Genomic DNA, 19,774 nt, shown 5'->3' on the forward strand with positions numbered 1-19,774 from the left:
GGTCGACGTCGGTGAGATTACAGTATGAGAATTGGGTACTTTTTCACACGCGCTCCATACTACGTCGGGTCGACGTCGGTGAGATTACAGTATGAGAATTGGGTACTTTTTCACACGCGCTCCATACTACGTCGGGTCGACGTCGGTGAGATTACAGTATGAGAATTGGGTACTTTTTCACACGCGCTCCATACTACGTCGGGTCGACGTCGGTGAGATTACAGTATGAGAATTGGGTACTTTTTCACACGCGCTCCATACTACGTCGGGTCGACGTCGGTGAGATTACAGTATGAGAATTGGGTACTTTTTCACACGCGCTCCATACTACGTCGGGTCGACGTCGGTGAGATTACAGTATGAGAATTGGGTACTTTTTCACACGCGCTCCATACTACGTCGGGTCGACGTCGGTGAGATTACAGTATGAGAATTGGGTACTTTTCACACGCGCTCCATACTACGTCGGGTCGACGTCGGTGAGATTACAGTATGAGAATTGGGTACTTTTTCACACGCGCTCCATACTACGTCGGGTCGACGTCGGTGAGATTACAGTATGAGAATTGGGTACTTTTTCACACGCGCTCCATACTACGTCGGGTCGACGTCGGTGAGATTACAGTATGAGAATTGGGTACTTTTTTACACGCGCTCCATACTACGTCGGGTCGACGTCGGTGAGATTACAGTATGAGAATTGGGTACTTTTTCACACGCGCTCCATACTACGTCGGGTCGACGTCGGTGAGATTACAGTATGAGAATTGGGTACTTTTTTACACGCGCTCCATACTACGTCGGGTCGACGTCGGTGAGATTACAGTATGAGAATTGGGTACTTTTTCACACGCGCTCCATACTACGTCGGGTCGACGTCGGTGAGATTACAGTATGAGTCAAAAGTTTGAACACACCTTCATAAGGGTTTTTTATTTATTTTTACTATTTTCTACATTGTAGAATCATAGTGAAGACATCAAAACTATGAAATAACACATATGGAATCATGTAGTAACCAAAAAAGTGTTAAACAAATCCAAATATATTTTACATTTGTAACGGCTGGTGAAGACCAAGGTGCAGCATGGTACGTGTTCGTCATTTATTTTATTTAACTGAACACTGAATAACCAAAACAACAAAAGAACAACCGAAACAGCTCCGTCAGGTGCAAAACACACTAAACAGAAAATACCTACCCACAAAACCCATGTGGGCAACAGCTACCTAAGTATGGTTCTCAATCAGAGACAACGACAGACAGCTGTCCCTGATTGAGAACCATGCCCGGCTAAAAACAAAGAAATACAAAAACATAGAAAAAATAACATAGAATGCCCACCCTAGTCACACCCTGGCCTAACCAAAATAGAGAATAAAAAGCCTCTGTCTGTACTGTCTGGGTACTGTATGTGTGCTGTCTGGATACTGTATGTGTACTGTATGTGTGCCGTCTGGATACTGTCTGGGTACTGTATATGTGCTGTCTGGATACTGTATGTGTACTGTGTGTATTGTCTGGGTACTGTCTGTGTACTGTCTGTGTACTGTATGCATACTGTTTGGGTACTGTATGTGTACTGTCTGGGTACTGTCTGGGTACTGTATGTGTACTGTCTGGGTACTGTATGCATACTGTCTGGGTACTGTATGCGTACTGTCTGGGTACTGTATGTGTACTGTATGTGTACTGTCTGGGTACTGTATGTGTACTGTCTGAGTACTGTATGTGTACTGTCTGGGTACAGTATGCGTACTGTCTGGGTACTGTATGTGTACTGTCTGGGTACTGTCTGGGTACTGTATGTGTACTGTCTGGGTACTGTATGCATACTGTCTGGGTACTGTATGCATACAGTCTGGGTACTGTATGTGTACTGTCTGGGTACTGTATGCATACTGTCTGCGTACTGTCTGGGTACTGTATGTGTACTGTATGTGTACTGTCTGGGTACTGTATGTGTACTGTCTGAGTACTGTATGTGTACTGTCTGGGTACAGTATGCGTACTGTCTGGGTACTGTATGTGTACTGTCTGGGTACTGTCTGGGTACTGTATGTGTACTGTCTGGGTACTGTATGCATACTGTCTGGGTACTGTATGCATACAGTCTGGGTACTGTATGTGTACTGTCTGGGTACTGTATGCATACTGTCTGGGTACTGTATGCGTACTGTCTGGGTACTGTATGTGTACTGTATGTGTACTGTCTGGGTACCATCTGAGTACTGTCTGAGTACTGTCTGGGTACTGTCTGGGTACTGTATGCGTACTGTCTGGGTACTGTATGCGTACTGTCTGGGTACTCTATGTGTACTGTCTGAGTACTGTCTGGGTACTGTATGTGTACTGTCTGGGTACAGTATGCGTACTGTCTGGGTACTGTATGTGTACTGTCTGAGTACTGTCTGGGTACTGTATGTGTACTGTCTGGGTACTGTATGCGTACTGTCTGGGTACTGTATGTGTACTGTCTGGGTACTGTCTGGTTACTGTATGCATACTGTCTGGGTACGTGCCAGAATGTTGACTTAGTCAGCGTTCTCTTTTCGTCTCATTCAGTGTTTAAAATATAATTCCGTGTTCAAAATATAATTCAATAACTCCCACGTTTGACTTTCGGTCCAGCGGCTAGAATTACATGTGGATCCTGTACGTGTTGCCACGTGACCTCTCACCTTTTAGCAGGTTGGCATTTTTCATCATGAATGTTGTTCTGGAGGCAGCTCTGCAGAGTGGTCACTAGTTGGCACAGCCACAAAGTCATAAAATCTGATTTTAAACCAAACTTTAACCCTAACTTTAACCCTCACCTTAAATTAAGACCATAAAGCAACAACATTTTCTCATAATTTTTTTATGTTCGGCCTATAGCCAACAGTAGATTCGGCCTATAGCCAACAGTAGATTCGGCCTATAGCCAACAATAGATTCGGCCTATAGCCAACAGTAGATTCGGCCTATAGCCAACAGTAGATTCGGCCTATAGCCAACAATAGATTCGGCCTATAGCCAACAGTAGATTCGGCCTATAGCCAACAGTAGATTCGGCCTATAGCCAACAGTAGATTCGGCCTATAGCCAACAGTAGATTCGGCCTATAGCCAACAGTAGATTCGGCCTATAGCCAACAGTAGATTCGGCCTATAGCCAACAATAGATTCGGCCTATAGCCAACAGTAGATTCGGCCTATAGCCAACAATAGATTCGGCCTATAGCCAACAGTAGATTCGGCCTATAGCCAACAGTAGATTCGGCCTATAGCCAACAGTAGATTCGGCCTATAGCCAACAGTAGATTCACCAGAAGTGATGAATATACTGTATTAAAAAAAAGTAATGTGACTTGGCCCCCCTTTAAAAGGACTTGGCCCCCCATCCATCCAGGTACAAAGCGATGTTTAATTTAACATATTCATTTGATCCTTTATTTAACTAGGCAAGTCAGTTAAGAACAAATTCATATTTACAATGACAGCCTATCGGGGAACAGTGGGTTAACTGCCTTGTTCAGGGGCAGAATTACATTTTTTTTTTTTACCTTGTCATCTCAGAGATTTACTCTAGTAACCTTTCAGTTAGTGGCCCAACGCTCTAACCACTAGGCTACCCTGTAGGTCATTTGGTCGTATATTAATATCAACGGTGTCTCTTTCGTTAAGTTAAAGTTCATGTGTTATGTCTCATAAAATATATTACATTTCCTGTCCACAGTTGATAAACATAAGTATCTCACTATAACATAACATAACATAACATACCACTACATTGCATACCATGCCACAGCATGCCTGTACTGCCTGTACTGCCTTTACTGCCTGTACTGCCTGTACTGCCTGTACTGCCTTTACTGAACGTTAAAACAAGATGATTTAACAACAGCAAACAAAAAAATAGTGCAACTTCATGAAATATAAAATAAATATATATAACATCTCTGTTACCATTTAAAACAATATTTTATATATATTTTTCTCTCTTATAAGAAACAATAACTATATCTAGGGTCAGAAGTCACATGGCCAGCACTCTGATGTCATCTGACACAAAAAAACAAAACAAAAAAACAGGCGATAAGCGCTCCCTCTCTCTCTCCCTCTCTCTCTCTCTCTCCCTCTCCCTCTCCCTCTCCCTCTCCCTCTCTCTCTCTCTCTCTCTCTCTCTCTCTCTCCACACATGAACATGTCCTCCAACAGTACCGATAATCAGTCACATCTGAGCGGATACTGTGTCCAATGTGTTTTTTCAGACATCACTATGTCAACGTTAGAATTCTCCAAACACTGTGGCGATGTTGTCATACCTCCGATGAGCTGTAACAACCACAAGCACATTCATTCATTTTGAACAACATAGGAGGGAAATAGACATTTAGCGATAACAAATGCTGAATTTGACAAAAGGTTATATAGGGTAAGACTTCCTCTATATCCTCTTCAGAATGCATTATAAGCACATTTATAAGGCCTCATAAGGTATACATTGTGTATTAAAATGATATACATATCATCATTATATCACAGATAGAATCATTTATTAAATTATTTTTATATATTTTACATGTGATAGGGCCACACAGAGGGGACCAGAGACTATTACAGACACCTGTGTTAATGTGAAGTACTCAAAAGAATGTCTTGTGATAGATCATATAAAATCCTTGAAAGATACCATAATTATGGCAGTTTACTGGTAAACTTTGAACGTTTCCAGTAATATTCCCCCTCTCTTGTGAAACCTTACCTGAGCTCTTCCTTCAACCTGTTGAGTTTATCAAAAAGCCTTTGATTCTTGACATCCAAGGGAACGCTGGGAACAAACCAGGCTGTGATGAATTTACATATGACCACCACGTGCTGTAAACAGAGATTACGAGGTCAGGGATGGAAGAAAACATGAATATTCAATTAATAATACGCAATTGGAAATAATATATATATATATTATTTATTTTTTACAAATGTCTACGTTTCAACTATGAAATAAATGGCAAAGTTACTTCGCTCAATTTTTACTGTGAGTCGAGATAAGAAATGGTTTAAAAAAAAAAAAAAACGAGTTAAATATTTCTATCTTACCTCAAAGAGGATGACAAAAGCAAAGCGCACGGCTAAAATGAGCCAGAACTGAGGAGTCAAGCTGTAGTCTTCATTACTTCTATAATCTTTATAACTGGCGACAGAGAGAGAGAGAAAACGCAGACATTCAAATACCAAATCAATGACTAAGTGAAGAATCCTTGGAGAGATCAATGGAATTAACCAAGAACAAGTACTAAATATAAGCAAATGAAAAAATTTATTTTTATTTTTTAAATTATCATTCATTTCCTAGTATAAAGGCACAACTTATGCATATTTATTTTCTTTCCTTATTTCAATCAATTCTAGAAATAATACTGATAAATCCTCTGGATATCCCTGTTTTAAAAACGGACAACATGGACATCATTTTGGTGCTGATTAAGGGCTGGAAAGGGGTATGAACCTGCAGTAGGAGACATTCTGTCCGCTAGGCGTCACCATCTGGTCCGGTGAGAACTCCTTATAGATTCTCTGGTCGTTCATGTACACTGTGGACAGGCTGTTGTTGATGTAGCCGGCCATGCAACTATAGGACAAAAACAATATACAGGAAGAAATGCTATCACTGTTAGCTAACATGTAGCCTGAAGGGCTCACACAACTGGCAACATTTACCATATCTTTTTTTTTACACCTTTCTTTAACTTGGCAAGTCAGTTAAGAACAAATTCTTATTTAAAATTACGGCCTACCAAAAGGCAAAAGGCCTCCTGCGGGGACGAGGGCCTGGGATTAAAAATGAAAAATAAAATAAAATATATAGGACAAAACACACATCACAAGAGAGACACCACAACACTACATAAAGAGAGACACCACAACACTACATAAAGAGAGACACCACAACACTACATAAAGAGAGACAACACAACACTACATAAAGAGAGACACCACAACACTACATAAAGAGAGACACCACAACACTACATAAAGAGAGACACCACAACACTACATAAAGAGAGACACCACAACACTACATAAAGAGAGACACCACAACACTACATAAAGAGAGACAACACAGCACTACATAAAGAGAGACACCACAACACTACATAAAGAGAGACACCACAACACTACATAAAGAGAGACACCACAACACTACATAAAGAGAGACTCCACAACACTACATAAAGAGAGACACCACAACACTACATAAAGAGAGACACCACAACACTACATAAAGAGAGACACCACAACACTACATAAAGAGAGACACCACAACACTACATAAAGAGAGACACCACAACACTACATAAAGAGAGACACCACAACACTACATAAAGAGAGACAACACAGCACTACATAAAGAGAGACACCACAACACTACATAAAGAGAGACACCACAACACTACATAAAGAGAGACACCACAACACTACATAAAGAGAGACTCCACAACACTACATAAAGAGAGACACCACAACACTACATAAAGAGAGACACCACAACACTACATAAAGAGAGACACCACAACACTACATAAAGAGAGACAACACAACACTACATAAAGAGAGACAACACAACACTACATAAAGAGAGACAACACAACACTACATAAAGAGAGACACCACAACACTACATAAAGAGAGACAACACAACACTACATAAAGAGAGACAACACAACACTACATAAAGAGAGACAACACAACACTACATAAAGAGAGACACCACAACACTACATAAAGAGAGACAACACAACACTACATAAAGAGAGACAACACAACACTACATAAAGAGAGACACCACAACACTACATAAAGAGAGACACCACAACACTACATAAAGAGAGAGCTAAGACAACAACATAGCAAGGCAGCAACACATGACAACACAGCATGGTAGCAACACAACATGACAACAACATGGTAGCAACACAACATGGCAACAACATGGTAGCAACACAACATGGTAGCAGCGCAACATGGTAGCAGCGCAAAACATGGTACAAACATTATTGGGCACAGACAACAGCACAAAGGGCAAGAAGGTAAAGACAACAATACATCACGCGAAGCAGCAACAACTGTCAGTAAGGGTGCCCATGATTGAGTGTTTGAATGAAGAGACTGAGATAAAACTGTCTATTTTGAGTGTTTGAATGAATGCTTGTGTCCCAAAATGGGGTCCTACAGGCCCTGGTCAAAAGTAGTGCACTACATATATAGAATAGGGTGCCAATTGGGACGTACATAGCCAGTGACACATAAACCCCTCCCCTTTCATAACAGGAACCACCGATGGCTCAGTAGGTTAGAACCTGTAGTGTTATACATTCATGTATTTATTTACAATTTAACTAGGCAAGTCAGTTAAGAACAAATTCTCATTTACAATGACGGCAATATACCGGGCCAAACGTGCGCCGCCCTATGGGACTCCCAATCGCGTCCGGTTGTGATTCAGCCTGGATTTGAACCAGGGTGCCTGTAGCGACACATCTAGCACTAGAGATGCAGTGCCTTAGACCGCTGCGCCACTCAGGAATGGTTTACCAATGTATGTGGTGTAATAATGGAAATGATCTACGCACCAGGGTTAGGATCAATTCCATTTCAATTGAAAATTGGAATTTCAGATGACTTCCTGAATTGAAATGGAATTGAGCCCTAGCCCTGCCGCTGCAGTCATCGAGTCAGAATGGACAGACGTACTCCGTATCCGTGACCGTTCCATTGGCACACGGTCCATAATTGTAGCGGTATACAAGGCGAGGGATGAAATCTGAAGATATCCCAATAACCAGGCCGTTGGCGATGACTGCCAACACCCCAATAGCCTCCAACACATCTGTCCATACGCCTGAGGTAAGAAACAGATACATTGCAAAGTGAAATTATATAGTATACCTATACATGTCATGGTATTATATAGCTATAACATATAGTTCAAGATGACAGAAAAATATGCAATTTCCAAGCTAACAAGGAAATGGATCAAATGCTCATGGAAACATGTTTTTTAAACCAGATTATCAGATGTTCAGTACACTGTGAAGACCTCGTTTATATTTAACCAGATTATCAGATGTTCAGTACACTGTGAAGACCTCGTTTATATTTAACCAGATTATCAGATGTTCAGTACACTGTGAAGACCTCGTTTATATTTAACCAGATTATCAGATGTTCAGTACACTGTGAAGACCTCGTTTATATTTAACCAGATCGTCTGATGTACACTGTGAAGACCTCGTTTATATTTAACCAGATTATCAGATGTACACTGTGAAGACCTCATTTACATTTAACCAGATTATCAGATGTACACTGTGAAGACCTCGTTTACATTTAACCAGATTATCAGATGTACACTGCGAAGACCTCGTTCATAAACGTTCTGTTTCTCACCGATGTCGTTGGTCTTCTTGGGTACCATCCTGCGCTCCAAACTGACCATCTTGATGGCGTCGAGTCGTATCTCTATGATGTTGTTGATTAATGCCAGCAGGGGAGCCAATGGGAACGCAGCCACAAAGATGGTGGTGAAACTGAACTGGAGGACTGGGGAGGGAACAAAACAATAACATTTAGTCTCAAACTAACTAGGACTTCAATGACATGTACCCACAAAGCATATGGCCTCTGGTCCAATATTCACACTAACACACCACTTACAATGAAGCAATGTATTGGGCATGTGTAGCAGAAAGCATCACTACTGACTTCCTGAGACCCAGGAGGAGCACAGTTTCCTGTGAAATACCTTGGCTTTTCTGCGTCAGTGGTATTGATGGTGCTACTTGAGTGTGTTGTGTTGAACGATATGGGTGGAACTTCCACTCACCGACACATGCATTCTGAGCGGTCCTGTTAAGGTCATTTGGTAGAGAGCATGGCAACGCCAAGTTGGTGGGTTCGATTCCCGGCACCACCCATACGAATAATGTAAGACTGTAAGACTCTTTTGATAAAAGAGTCTGCTAAATGGTATATCATTATATACGCTATGCTAGTGTGGATATTAGAACATAACCTCTCAATAGGCTGAACCCTGACCCCTTGCCCTGGTCATCTGTGACATACCCATCTCCAGGAACTCATTGAAGAGGCTGAAAGAGTTCACGTCGTTGAGACGGTAGTTTCTTAGCCAATCACTGAGCTTGCAGATCTCACACAGCTCTTCCCACCGATTGGTCTGTTGGTCTGCCTTCTTGTAACAGTGGGGACACTTCCTCTGTAGCTTCTTAGTCCTCCGCCTCTTTAGCCACCTGTTGAACCAGCTGTACACAGAGACAGGAAACAGCTCTGAATGATGGACCTGGGCACTCCAATTGGACAGACCATTCGGTATAGGGTCCTGGTCTGGTTTAGTGGGAGCTCTGCCAACCCCTGACCACACACAGATCCTTGGTCTTAGCACTAACTTTATGTCTGTCCTGTTTCATTCATGTCTAACCCAAATCTGTTCATAACAATAAGATATGTAAATCAACTTTCCCTCATCAACATACACTGCAGCGATGTACTTGTGTTGATGTAGAATAACGGGCCTCAGAACTAAGAGATGTACTTGTGTTGATGTAGACTTACGGGCCTCAGAACTAAGAGATGTACTTGTGTTGATGTAGAATAACGGGCCTCAGAACTAAGAGATGTACTTGTGTTGATGTAGACTTACAGGCCTCAGAACTAAGAGATGTACTTGTGTTGATGTAGACTTACAGGCCTCAGAACTAAGCGATGTACTTGTGTTGATGCAGACTTACGGGCCTCAGAACTAGGAGATGTACTTGTGTTGATGCAGACTTACGGGCCTCAGAACTAAGCGATGTACTTGTGTTGATGCAGACTTACGGGCCTCAGAACTAAGAGATGTACTTGTGTTGATGTAGACTTACAGGCCTCAGAACTAAGAGATGTACTTGTGTTGATGTAGAATAACGGGCCTCAGAACTAAGAGATGTACTTGTGTTGATGCAGACTTACGGGCCTCAGAACTAAGAGATGTACTTGTGTTGATGTAGAATAACGGGCCTCAGAACTAAGCGATGTACTTGTGTTGATGTAGAATAACGGGCCTCAGAACTAAGAGATGTACTTGTGTTGATGTAAAATAACGGGCCTCAGAACTAAGAGATGTACTTGTGTTGATGTAGAATAACGGGCCTCAGAACTAAGAGATGTACTTGTGTTGATGCAGACTTACGGGCCTCCGAACTCAAAGACGTTGCTGATGGTTTGTTTCAGAACCATAATGATGGCCATCTGGATGAAAAGGTCTGTGAGGCAGCCACTGGGGTGGCACTGCATGGGGACGAGACAGGAACAACATAGAGCATTTAGCTAGCATCAGGTAAATTTCTACTCCCATTTCAACCGTATTTGTGAAGGATAATCAAATTGTTAGAAATGTTTCAGGATCCCTCACCTCCTCCAGCCTCCACTTCCCTGCTATCCGCACGTAGCCACCAGGGTGTCCATTTATCCTGAGAAGAGCAACCAACATGTCACTACTCTTAACATTGTCCAACTACTCTTAACTTCATCCAATATGTCTCTACTCTTAACTTCAACCAACATGTCACTACTCTTAACATCGTCCAACATGTCACTACTCTAAACTTCGTCCAACATGTCACTACTCTTAACTTCATCCAACATGTCACTACTCTTAACATCGTCCAACATGTCACTACTCTTAACATCGTCCAACATGTCACTACTCTTAACTTCAACCAACATGTCACTACTCTTAACTTCATCCAACATGTCACTACTCTTAACATCGTCCAACTACTCTTAACATCATCCAACTACTCTTCATCCAACATGTCACTACTCTTAACTTCATCCAACATGTCACTACTCTTAACATCGTCCAACATGTCACTACTCTTAACTTCATCCAACATGTCACTACTCTTAACATCATCCAACATGTCACTACTCTTAACTTCATCCAACATGTCACTACTCTTAACTTCATCCAACATGTCTCTACTCTTAACATGTCACTACTCTTAACATCGTCCAACATGTCACTACTCTTAACATCGTCCAACATGTCACTACTCTTAACTTCATCCAACATGTCACTACTCTTAACATCGTCCAACATGTTACTACTCTTAACTTCATCCAACATGTCACTACTCTTAACATCATCCAACATGTCACTACTCTTAACTTCATCCAACATGTCTCTACTCTTAACATGTCACTACTCTTAACATCGTCCAACATGTCACTACTCTTAACATCGTCCAACATGTCACTACTCTTAACTTCATCCAACATGTCACTACTCTTAACATCGCCCAACATGTCACTACTCTTAACTTCATCCAACATGTCTCTACTCTTAACATGTCACTACTCTTAACATCGTCCAACATGTCACTACTCTTAACATCGTCCAACATGTCACTACTCTTAACTTCAACCAACATGTCACTACTCTTAACTTCAACCAACATGTCACTACTCTTAACTTCAACCAACATGTCACTACTCTTAACTTCAACCAACATGTCACTACTCTTAACTTCAACCAACATGTCACTACTCTTAACTCTATTGACAAAGTGTTATATGTGTAACAGTATAACTTTAGACCGTCCCCTCGCCCATACCCGGGCGCGAACCAGGGACCCTCTGCACACATCAACAACAACGGGAACTACTACTTCAAGGTCTCAGAGCAAGTGACATCACCGATTGAAACGCTATTTAGCGCACACCGCTAACTAAGCTAGCCGTTTCACATCCGTTACATATGCACACCTATGTTTTATTCAGCTGCTCGGGGAGTGAAATCTGATCAACAAAAAGGAAGAAACTCCAGCACACCGTTGATCTTTAGGATGCTCCACAAACAATGTATTGGAACTGAAACCTCTCTGGCTCTTTCTGTCTCTTCTCTACGTTCATCAAACACTCTTCATCATACCAGATGATTAGACTGTGGAGATCTCACCTGCCCAGGAAGAAGGCAACGTAGAAGAGAGAGGAGAAGAGGGTGAAGAACTGGAAGGTGAACATCTTGATGGTGAAGCTTCTCTCAGAGGCAGCAAACGACTGATTCTCCTCTGAAAGACAAACCAAATGTGTAAATCGTAACTACACCACAAGATGACAGTCTACAAAGTAACTATCAAAATGCAGTCCCCCTCCAGGATTCTTGCGATTCTGTGATCGCAAAATGTTTTGCAAAACCAACAATTCCCCGCATATTATGCGAGGTTTGCAAAATTTGACAAATCACGGAACTATTTCCGCATAATATGATTTAATCAAGCCACACGTCAACAAACCTTTTCCCTTCATAAACGCATTTTCGCAAACAAATTGGACAAAATCCTTTTATATTGCCATTTAAAATATCCCAATTCCGCAGCAAATCAAAGCCTTTTTTTTGCACGCAAATAATCACAAAAACTCCCCGCGAACTGAAACGTACTTAGAATCATGTAAAATGTCACCAACCTATATCGCAGAGTTTCAGCGACACAATCCTGTTGACCTACAGGAAGAAGAAGAATACAGTCGGATAAAGGGTCAAGTTTAAAAAGGGTAAAATTACAAGCAGGATTACAGACAGGGAAATAGCCATGGGGGCCACACTCAACTGATCAATCTGTACACACACAGACACACACACACACACAGTCACACACACACAGACACACACACACACACACACACACACACACACACACACACACACACACACAGTCACACACACACACACACACAGTCACACACACACACACACACACACACACACACACACACACACAGTCACACACACACACACACACACACACACAGTCACACACACACACACACACACACACAGTGTGTACCCGTGTCATGATGGTGATGGTGAAGTAGTGTAGCACTGCCCCTAGTATCACAGCGGCCGTGTTGGAGTGGTCACTCAGGAACTCCCATGATCCTTCAGCCAACATCACCGTGGCAACCACCCGGAACACCACCAGGGCATGGGCCAGGCCGATGATCAGCAGCAGCTATGAAGACATTCTCTTTAGGAAATACTGCTCAGAACTGTCCCTGTACAGAGCTGTCTTGATACTGCTCAGAACTGTCCCTATAAGGAGCTGTCTTGATACTGTTCAGAACTGTCCCAATACTGCTCAGAACTGTCCCAATACTGCTCAGAACTGTCCCTATATGGAGTTGTCTTGATACTGCTCAGAACTGTCCCTATAAGGAGCTGTCTTGATACTGTTCAGAACTGTCCCTATACTGCTCAGAACTGTCCCTGTACGGAGCTGTCTTGATACTGCTCAGAACTGTCCCTGTACGGAGCTGTCTTGATACTGTTCAGAACTGTCCCTATAAGGAGCTGTCTTGATACTGCTCAGAACTGTCCCTGTACGGAGCTGTCTTGATACTGCTCAGAACTGTCCCTATAAGAAGCTGTCTTGATACTGCTCAGAACTGTCCCTATAAGAAGCTGTCTTGATACTGCTCAGAACTGTCCCAATACTGCTCATAACTGTCCCAATACGGCTCAGAACTGTCCCTATAAGGAGCTGTCTTGATACTGCTCAGAACTGTCCCTATAAGAAGCTGTCTTGATACTGCTCAGAACTGTCCCTATAAGGAGCTGTCTTGATACTGCTCAGAACTGTCCCTGTACGGAGCTGTCTTGATACTGCTCAGAACTGTCCCAATACTGCTCAGAACTGTCCCTATAAGGAGCTGTCTTGATACTGCTCAGAACTGTCCCTATACTGCTCAGAACTGTCCCTGTACGGAGCTGTCTTGATACTGCTCAGAACTGTCCCTATAAGGAGCTGTCTTGATACTGCTCAGAACTGTCCCAATACTGCTCAGAACTGTCCCAATACTGCTCAGAACTGTCCCAATAAGGAGCTGTCTTGATACTGCTCAGAACTGTCCCTGTACGGAGCTGTCTTGATACTGCTCAGAACTGTCCCTATAAGAAGCTGTCTTGATACTGCTCAGAACTGTCCCTATAAGGAGCTGTCTTGATACTGCTCAGAACTGTCCCAATACGGCTCAGAACTGTCCCTATAAGGAGCTGTCTTGATACTGCTCAGAACTGTCCCTATAAGAAGCTGTCTTGATACTGCTCAGAACTGTCCCTATAAGGAGCTGTCTTGATACTGCTCAGAACTGTCCCTGTACGGAGCTGTCTTGATACTGCTCAGAACTGTCCCAATACTGCTCAGAACTGTCCCTATAAGGAGCTGTCTTGATACTGCTCAGAACTGTCCCTATACTGCTCAGAACTGACCCTGTACGGAGCTGTCTTGATACTGCTCAGAACTGTCCCTATATGGAGCTGTCTTGATACTGCTCAGAACTGTCCCTGTACGGAGCTGTCTTGATACTGTTCAGAACTGTCCCTATAAGGAGCTGTCTTGATACTGCTCAGAACTGTCCCTATATGGAGCTGTCTTGATACTGCTCAGAACTGTCCCTATAAGAAGCTGTCTTGATACTGCTCAGAACTCTCCCTATAAGAAGCTGTCTTGATACTGCTCAGAACTGTCCCTATAAGGAGCTGTCTTGAGATGAAGCCAGATTCATCTTTAGACCATAAGTTGTGGGCCAGATGCGCCTTTCAAACTGGTTTCAAACAAGCCATTTGTATAAAAAAAAAGATGCACTCACTATAAGAGTGACCAGGATGAGGACCAAGGTGCTGCGTAGGTAGGAGTGCTTATGTTCCTTAGGCTCACATTCTGCATTGTTCACTATGTCCAGGATCAGCTCCTCCTACAGATAGGGGAACATAGGGTTATTATAACACCCCCCACCAGTTTCACAGGGCCCTATTCCAAGGGGTTCGGTCAGGACATGTACATATACAGATAGCTATACCTATTTCTATTTATTTTTATTGTATTTTATCTGATCTTTTATTTATTTTTTTGATCAGAAAACAAAGGTTGACCAAAAAGAGAATGTGTTTAGTGGGACCATACCTCCTCCTCACACCAGTCGAACACCTTCCATTCACATGTATAGGAGGCTCTGTGTCGTTTCCAGAACTCCAGGAACAAGGTGGCTGGAGAAACAACGACAGCAGTATTGTATCTCAGCGCTAAAACCACAACATATCTGTAAGGTACTACCGTATGCAAGACTACCCCATAACAACATATCTGTAAGGTACTACCGTATGCAAGACTACCCCATAACAACATATCTTTAAAATACTACCGTATGCAAGACTACCCCATAATAACATATCTGTAAGGTACTACCGTATGCAAGACTACCCCATAATAACATATCTGTAAGGTACTACCGTATGCAAGACTACCCCATAATAACATATCTGTAAGGTACTACCGTATGCAAGACTACCCCATAATAACATATCTGTAAGGTACTACCGTATGCAAGACTACCCCATAATAACATATCTTTAAGGTACTACCGTATGCAAGACTACCCCATAATAACATATCTGTAAGGTACTACCGTATGCAAGACTACCCCATAATAACATATCTGTAAGGTACTACCGTATGCAAGACTACCCCATAATAACATATCTGTAAGGTACTACCGTATGCAAGACTACCCCATAATAACATATCTTTAAGGTACTACCGTATGCAAGACTACCCCATAACAACATATCTTTAAGGTACTACCGTATGCAAGACTACCCCATAATAACATATCTTTAAGGTACTACCGTATGCAAGACTACCCCATAACAACATATCTTTAAGGTACTACCGTATGCAAGACTACCCCATAATAACATATCTGTAAGGTACTACGGTATGCAAGACTACCCCATTATAGCATAAAAACAACAACATGGGAGATATTTTAAAGACATTGATAGAATCATCCTAGCCTGGTCCCAGATCTGTGTCTGCTATCTGGCCAACACCTTGTCACTCATTGTCACACCGAACGTCAAGACAATTCCAAGAGTTTAGCAAGAGAGCAGAAACAACCTGGTAACCAATGATTCCTATTAGTACAGGTGTAGGATCTTAATTTGTTGCTGGGAATTTTCAGATGAGAAATGCAGATGAGCTACGTAATTTACATAAATTCAATGAAAACCCACACTAACACATGGTTATATTAACAGTATTCCACTTTTCATGTAACTTCATTTTGACCCGAACCACAGATCAAGCAACATTAATCGACTTAACGTTTAAAATCCTTTTTTGCTGCAAGATTATTTAGTTGCAACAATACAGGTCAAATTGAGATCCTACATCTGGGGTTTTCTCAGCACTGAAAATATAACGTGTCTTTTGGAAACTACTGGAGTATATAGGACTCACCCCATACTGCCATGAACATAGTAGACATATATTTAAGGTAATACCATATGTATAGACTCACTCCATACTGCCATGAACATAGTAGACATATATTTAAGGTAATACCATATGTATAGACTCACTCCATACTGCCATGAACATAGTAGACATATATTTAAGGTAATACCATATGTATAGACTCACTCCATACTGCCATGAACATAGTAGACATATATTTAAGGTAATACCATATGTATAGACTCACTCCATACTGCCATGAACATAGTAGACATATATTTAAGGTAATACCATATGTATAGACTCACTCCATACTGCCATGAACATAGCAAACATAACCGTCCCCTCGTTGTCAAATAGGATGCTGACCTGTAGAGAAAGAGACCACACGTGTTAGAAATCCACAACACATATTTATATTTATTATATTTCTTGTAGCAACAACACACGCACACCAGTTGTGGGTTTGGTGTCGAAAGAAGGATGCATAGACAGAAAAATAACCTCATACCTACTGTCAAAATATGGTGGTGGATGTTTGATTTAATGGGTCTTTTTGTTGTTGTTGTTGCTTCCACTGGTCAACGTCATCATGAACTCTACCAAGCACCAAGGACATTTTAGCCAAAAGAAACCCTGCTTGCCTCTTCCAGGAGGCTGAAACCTTTGGCCGCAAGTGGATCTTCTAGCAAAGACAAAAGCCCCCAACATCAAAAATATATAAAGAACATTTTGCAATGGCCATCCCAGTCTTCAGACTTGAAGCCCATTGAAAACACGGGGGTTTGAATTGAAAAAGGCAGTCAGTCCATAAGCACAAACCGAAGGGAATCCAGCCTCTGGAAAGATTATGTCTAAGATCCCTCTCACAATGTGAAAGAAAAAAATAGGGCAGACAGAGTGGGAGGGTCGTCACGTCTCCAATCTCATTAAAAAATACGGCAGACAGAGTGGGAGGGTCGTCACGTCTCCAATCTCATAAAAAAATACGGCAGACAGAGTGGGAGGGTCGTCACGTCTTCAATCTCATAGAAAAATAGGGCAGACAGAGTGGGAGGGTCGTCACGTCTTCAATCTCATAAAAAAATACGGCAGACAGAGTGGGAGGGTCGTCACGTCTCCAATCTCATAGAAAAATAGGGCAGACAGAGTGGGAGGGTCATCACGTCTCCAATCTCATATAAAAATAGGGCAGACAGAGTGGGAGGGTCGTCACGTCTCCAATCTCATAGAAAAATAGGGCAGACAGAGTGGGAGGGTCGTCACGTCTCCAATCTCATAGAAAAATAGGGCAGACAGAGTGGGAGGGTCGTCACGTCTCCAATCTCATAGAAAAATAGGGCAGACAGAGTGGGAGGGTCATCACGTCTCCAATCTCATAGAAAAATAGGGCAGACAGAGTGGGAGGGTCATCACGTCTCCAATCTCATAGAAAAATAGGGCAGACAGAGTGGGAGGGTCATCACGTCTCCAATCTCATAGAAAAATAGGGCAGACAGAGTGGGAGGGTCGTCACGTCTCCAATCTCAGATTTTTTTTTTTTAAAAGCTCAGTGTCGTTATCCTTGCAAGTATTGAAAACAGGAGTATAAATAAAAAAGATTTACCTATCCTTTTGAGAAATTGTTTCTATTACTTGTTTAACAAAATATCTTTCCCGGAGCAATTGTATCAGTACAAAAGAGTATAATCTTGAAAATATTTGGAGCATACAATATAGCTCAGTATTTGTAGCATTTATTTCACCCACTCATTTTTGCTCATCTTTGTGAAGGGCGGCAATACCTTTGGAGGTTACTGTATTTAAATATTGTGGTTTCTGCTGAACGGGCTAATCCTTTCCACATGAATCTGACATGTAGTTTCCTCTGTCATCACATGGTAATAAGCTTTCAAAAATAAAATAGACCCACTTAAGATTTGACCCACCCCAACAGATCCACAGATGATGAAATCTCTATTACACTCCACACTGCCCTTTCCCACCTGGACTAAAGGAACACCTATGTGAGAATGCTGTTCATTGACTTCAGCTCAGCATTCAACACCATAGTGCCCTCAAAGCTCATCACTAAGCTAAGGACCCTGGGACTAAACACCTCCCTCTGCAAATGGATCCTGGACTTCCTGACGGGCCGCCCCCAAGTGGTGAGGGTAGGTAACATCACATCCGCAACACTGATCCTCAACACGGGGGCCCCTCAGGGGTGCGTGCTCCGTCCCCTCCTGTACTCCCTGTTCACTCATGACTGCATGGCCAGACACGACTCCAACACCATCAAGTTTGCAGACGACACAACAGTGGTAGGCCTGGTCACCAACAACGACGAGACAGCATATAGGAAGGAGGTCAGAGACCTGGACGTGTGGTGCCAGGACAACAATCTCTCCCTCAATGTGATCAAGACAAAGGAGATGATTGTGAACTACAGGAAAAGGAGGACCGAGCATTCTCATCGACGGGGCTGCAGTGGAGCAGGTTGAGAGCTTCAAGTTACTTGGTGTCCACATCACCAACAAACTCTCATGGTCCAAACACAGTAAGATAGTCGTGAAGAGGGCACGACAAAGCCTATTCCCCCTCAGGAGACTGAAAAGATTTGGCATGGGTCCTCAGATCCTCAAAAGGTTCTACAGCTGCACCATCGAGAGCATCCTGGTTGCATCACTGCCTGGTATGGAAACTGTTCGGCCCCCGACCGCAAGGCACTACAGAGGGGAATGCGTACGGCCCTGAAGAGACTATAGATGATAGAGTGGACCAGAGTGGTGGTAGCCCACCACCAAGCAAGCAGGCCAGATGGGAGAAGCAACAGAGTACACCTGTACGTGAGAATAGAGTCTGAGGAGGTGTTTGATGAGCTCATGCCCAACACCCCAACTCTGAAAGGCCTGAGACAAGTAATTTCTGAAAGTACTATACTGCAGTAGTAGTAATGGTATAATGCAGTAGTAGTAATACTATACTGCAGTAGTAGTAAAATGCAGTAGTAGAAATAGTATAACGCAGTAGTAGTAATAGTATAATGCAGTAGTAGTAATAGTATGATGCAGTAGTAGTAATAGTATAATGCAGTAGTAGTAATAGTATAATGCAGTAGTAGTAATAGTATAATGCAGTAGTAGAAATAGTATAATGCAGTAGTAGTAATAGTAAAATGCAGTAGTAGTAATACTATACTGCAGTAGTAGTAATAGTATAATGCAGTAGTCTGCCTGTTAGTTCACAGCCTGATGTATTGTGTAACCACAGAATTCTTATCCACTGTGCTAAAACCACTTAGTTTCAGATAAACCCTGTCAACATCTTTCAGTTGAGTTAAAAAAAAAATCTTTGTACGTTTTTCCAACATTTCAACATTACTCTAGCTTTTCCTGAATGTGACCGGGAGCCCCAGGGGCAAGGCACAATTGGCCCAGCGTCGTCTGGGTTCGGGG

General features: G+C 42.3%; 1 protein-coding gene across 1 annotated transcript in view; it reads right to left on the minus strand.

Moving 5' to 3' along the window:
- Positions 1-2,419: 2,419 nt before the first annotated feature.
- The window catches only part of LOC109898172 (anoctamin-9), a 34,638-nt gene continuing 17,283 nt past the window's right edge, over positions 2,420-19,774 (minus strand). The window contains exons 10-24 of the mRNA XM_031832952.1: positions 16,646-16,706; positions 15,006-15,088; positions 14,692-14,796; positions 12,891-13,055; positions 12,511-12,547; positions 12,002-12,113; positions 10,454-10,511; positions 10,232-10,329; positions 9,109-9,305; positions 8,434-8,586; positions 7,738-7,885; positions 5,492-5,614; positions 5,083-5,176; positions 4,748-4,860; positions 2,420-4,317 (exon numbers count right to left, since the gene is read on the minus strand). Coding sequence (XP_031688812.1) covers positions 4,302-4,317; positions 4,748-4,860; positions 5,083-5,176; positions 5,492-5,614; positions 7,738-7,885; positions 8,434-8,586; positions 9,109-9,305; positions 10,232-10,329; positions 10,454-10,511; positions 12,002-12,113; positions 12,511-12,547; positions 12,891-13,055; positions 14,692-14,796; positions 15,006-15,088; positions 16,646-16,706 — 1,563 coding nt within the window. The 3' untranslated portion in view covers positions 2,420-4,301. The remainder of the gene's footprint in view (positions 4,318-4,747; positions 4,861-5,082; positions 5,177-5,491; positions 5,615-7,737; positions 7,886-8,433; positions 8,587-9,108; positions 9,306-10,231; positions 10,330-10,453; positions 10,512-12,001; positions 12,114-12,510; positions 12,548-12,890; positions 13,056-14,691; positions 14,797-15,005; positions 15,089-16,645; positions 16,707-19,774) is intronic.

This window comes from Oncorhynchus kisutch, linkage group LG10 (assembly GCF_002021735.2).
Source record: "Oncorhynchus kisutch isolate 150728-3 linkage group LG10, Okis_V2, whole genome shotgun sequence".
Taxonomy (NCBI): domain Eukaryota; kingdom Metazoa; phylum Chordata; class Actinopteri; order Salmoniformes; family Salmonidae; genus Oncorhynchus; species Oncorhynchus kisutch.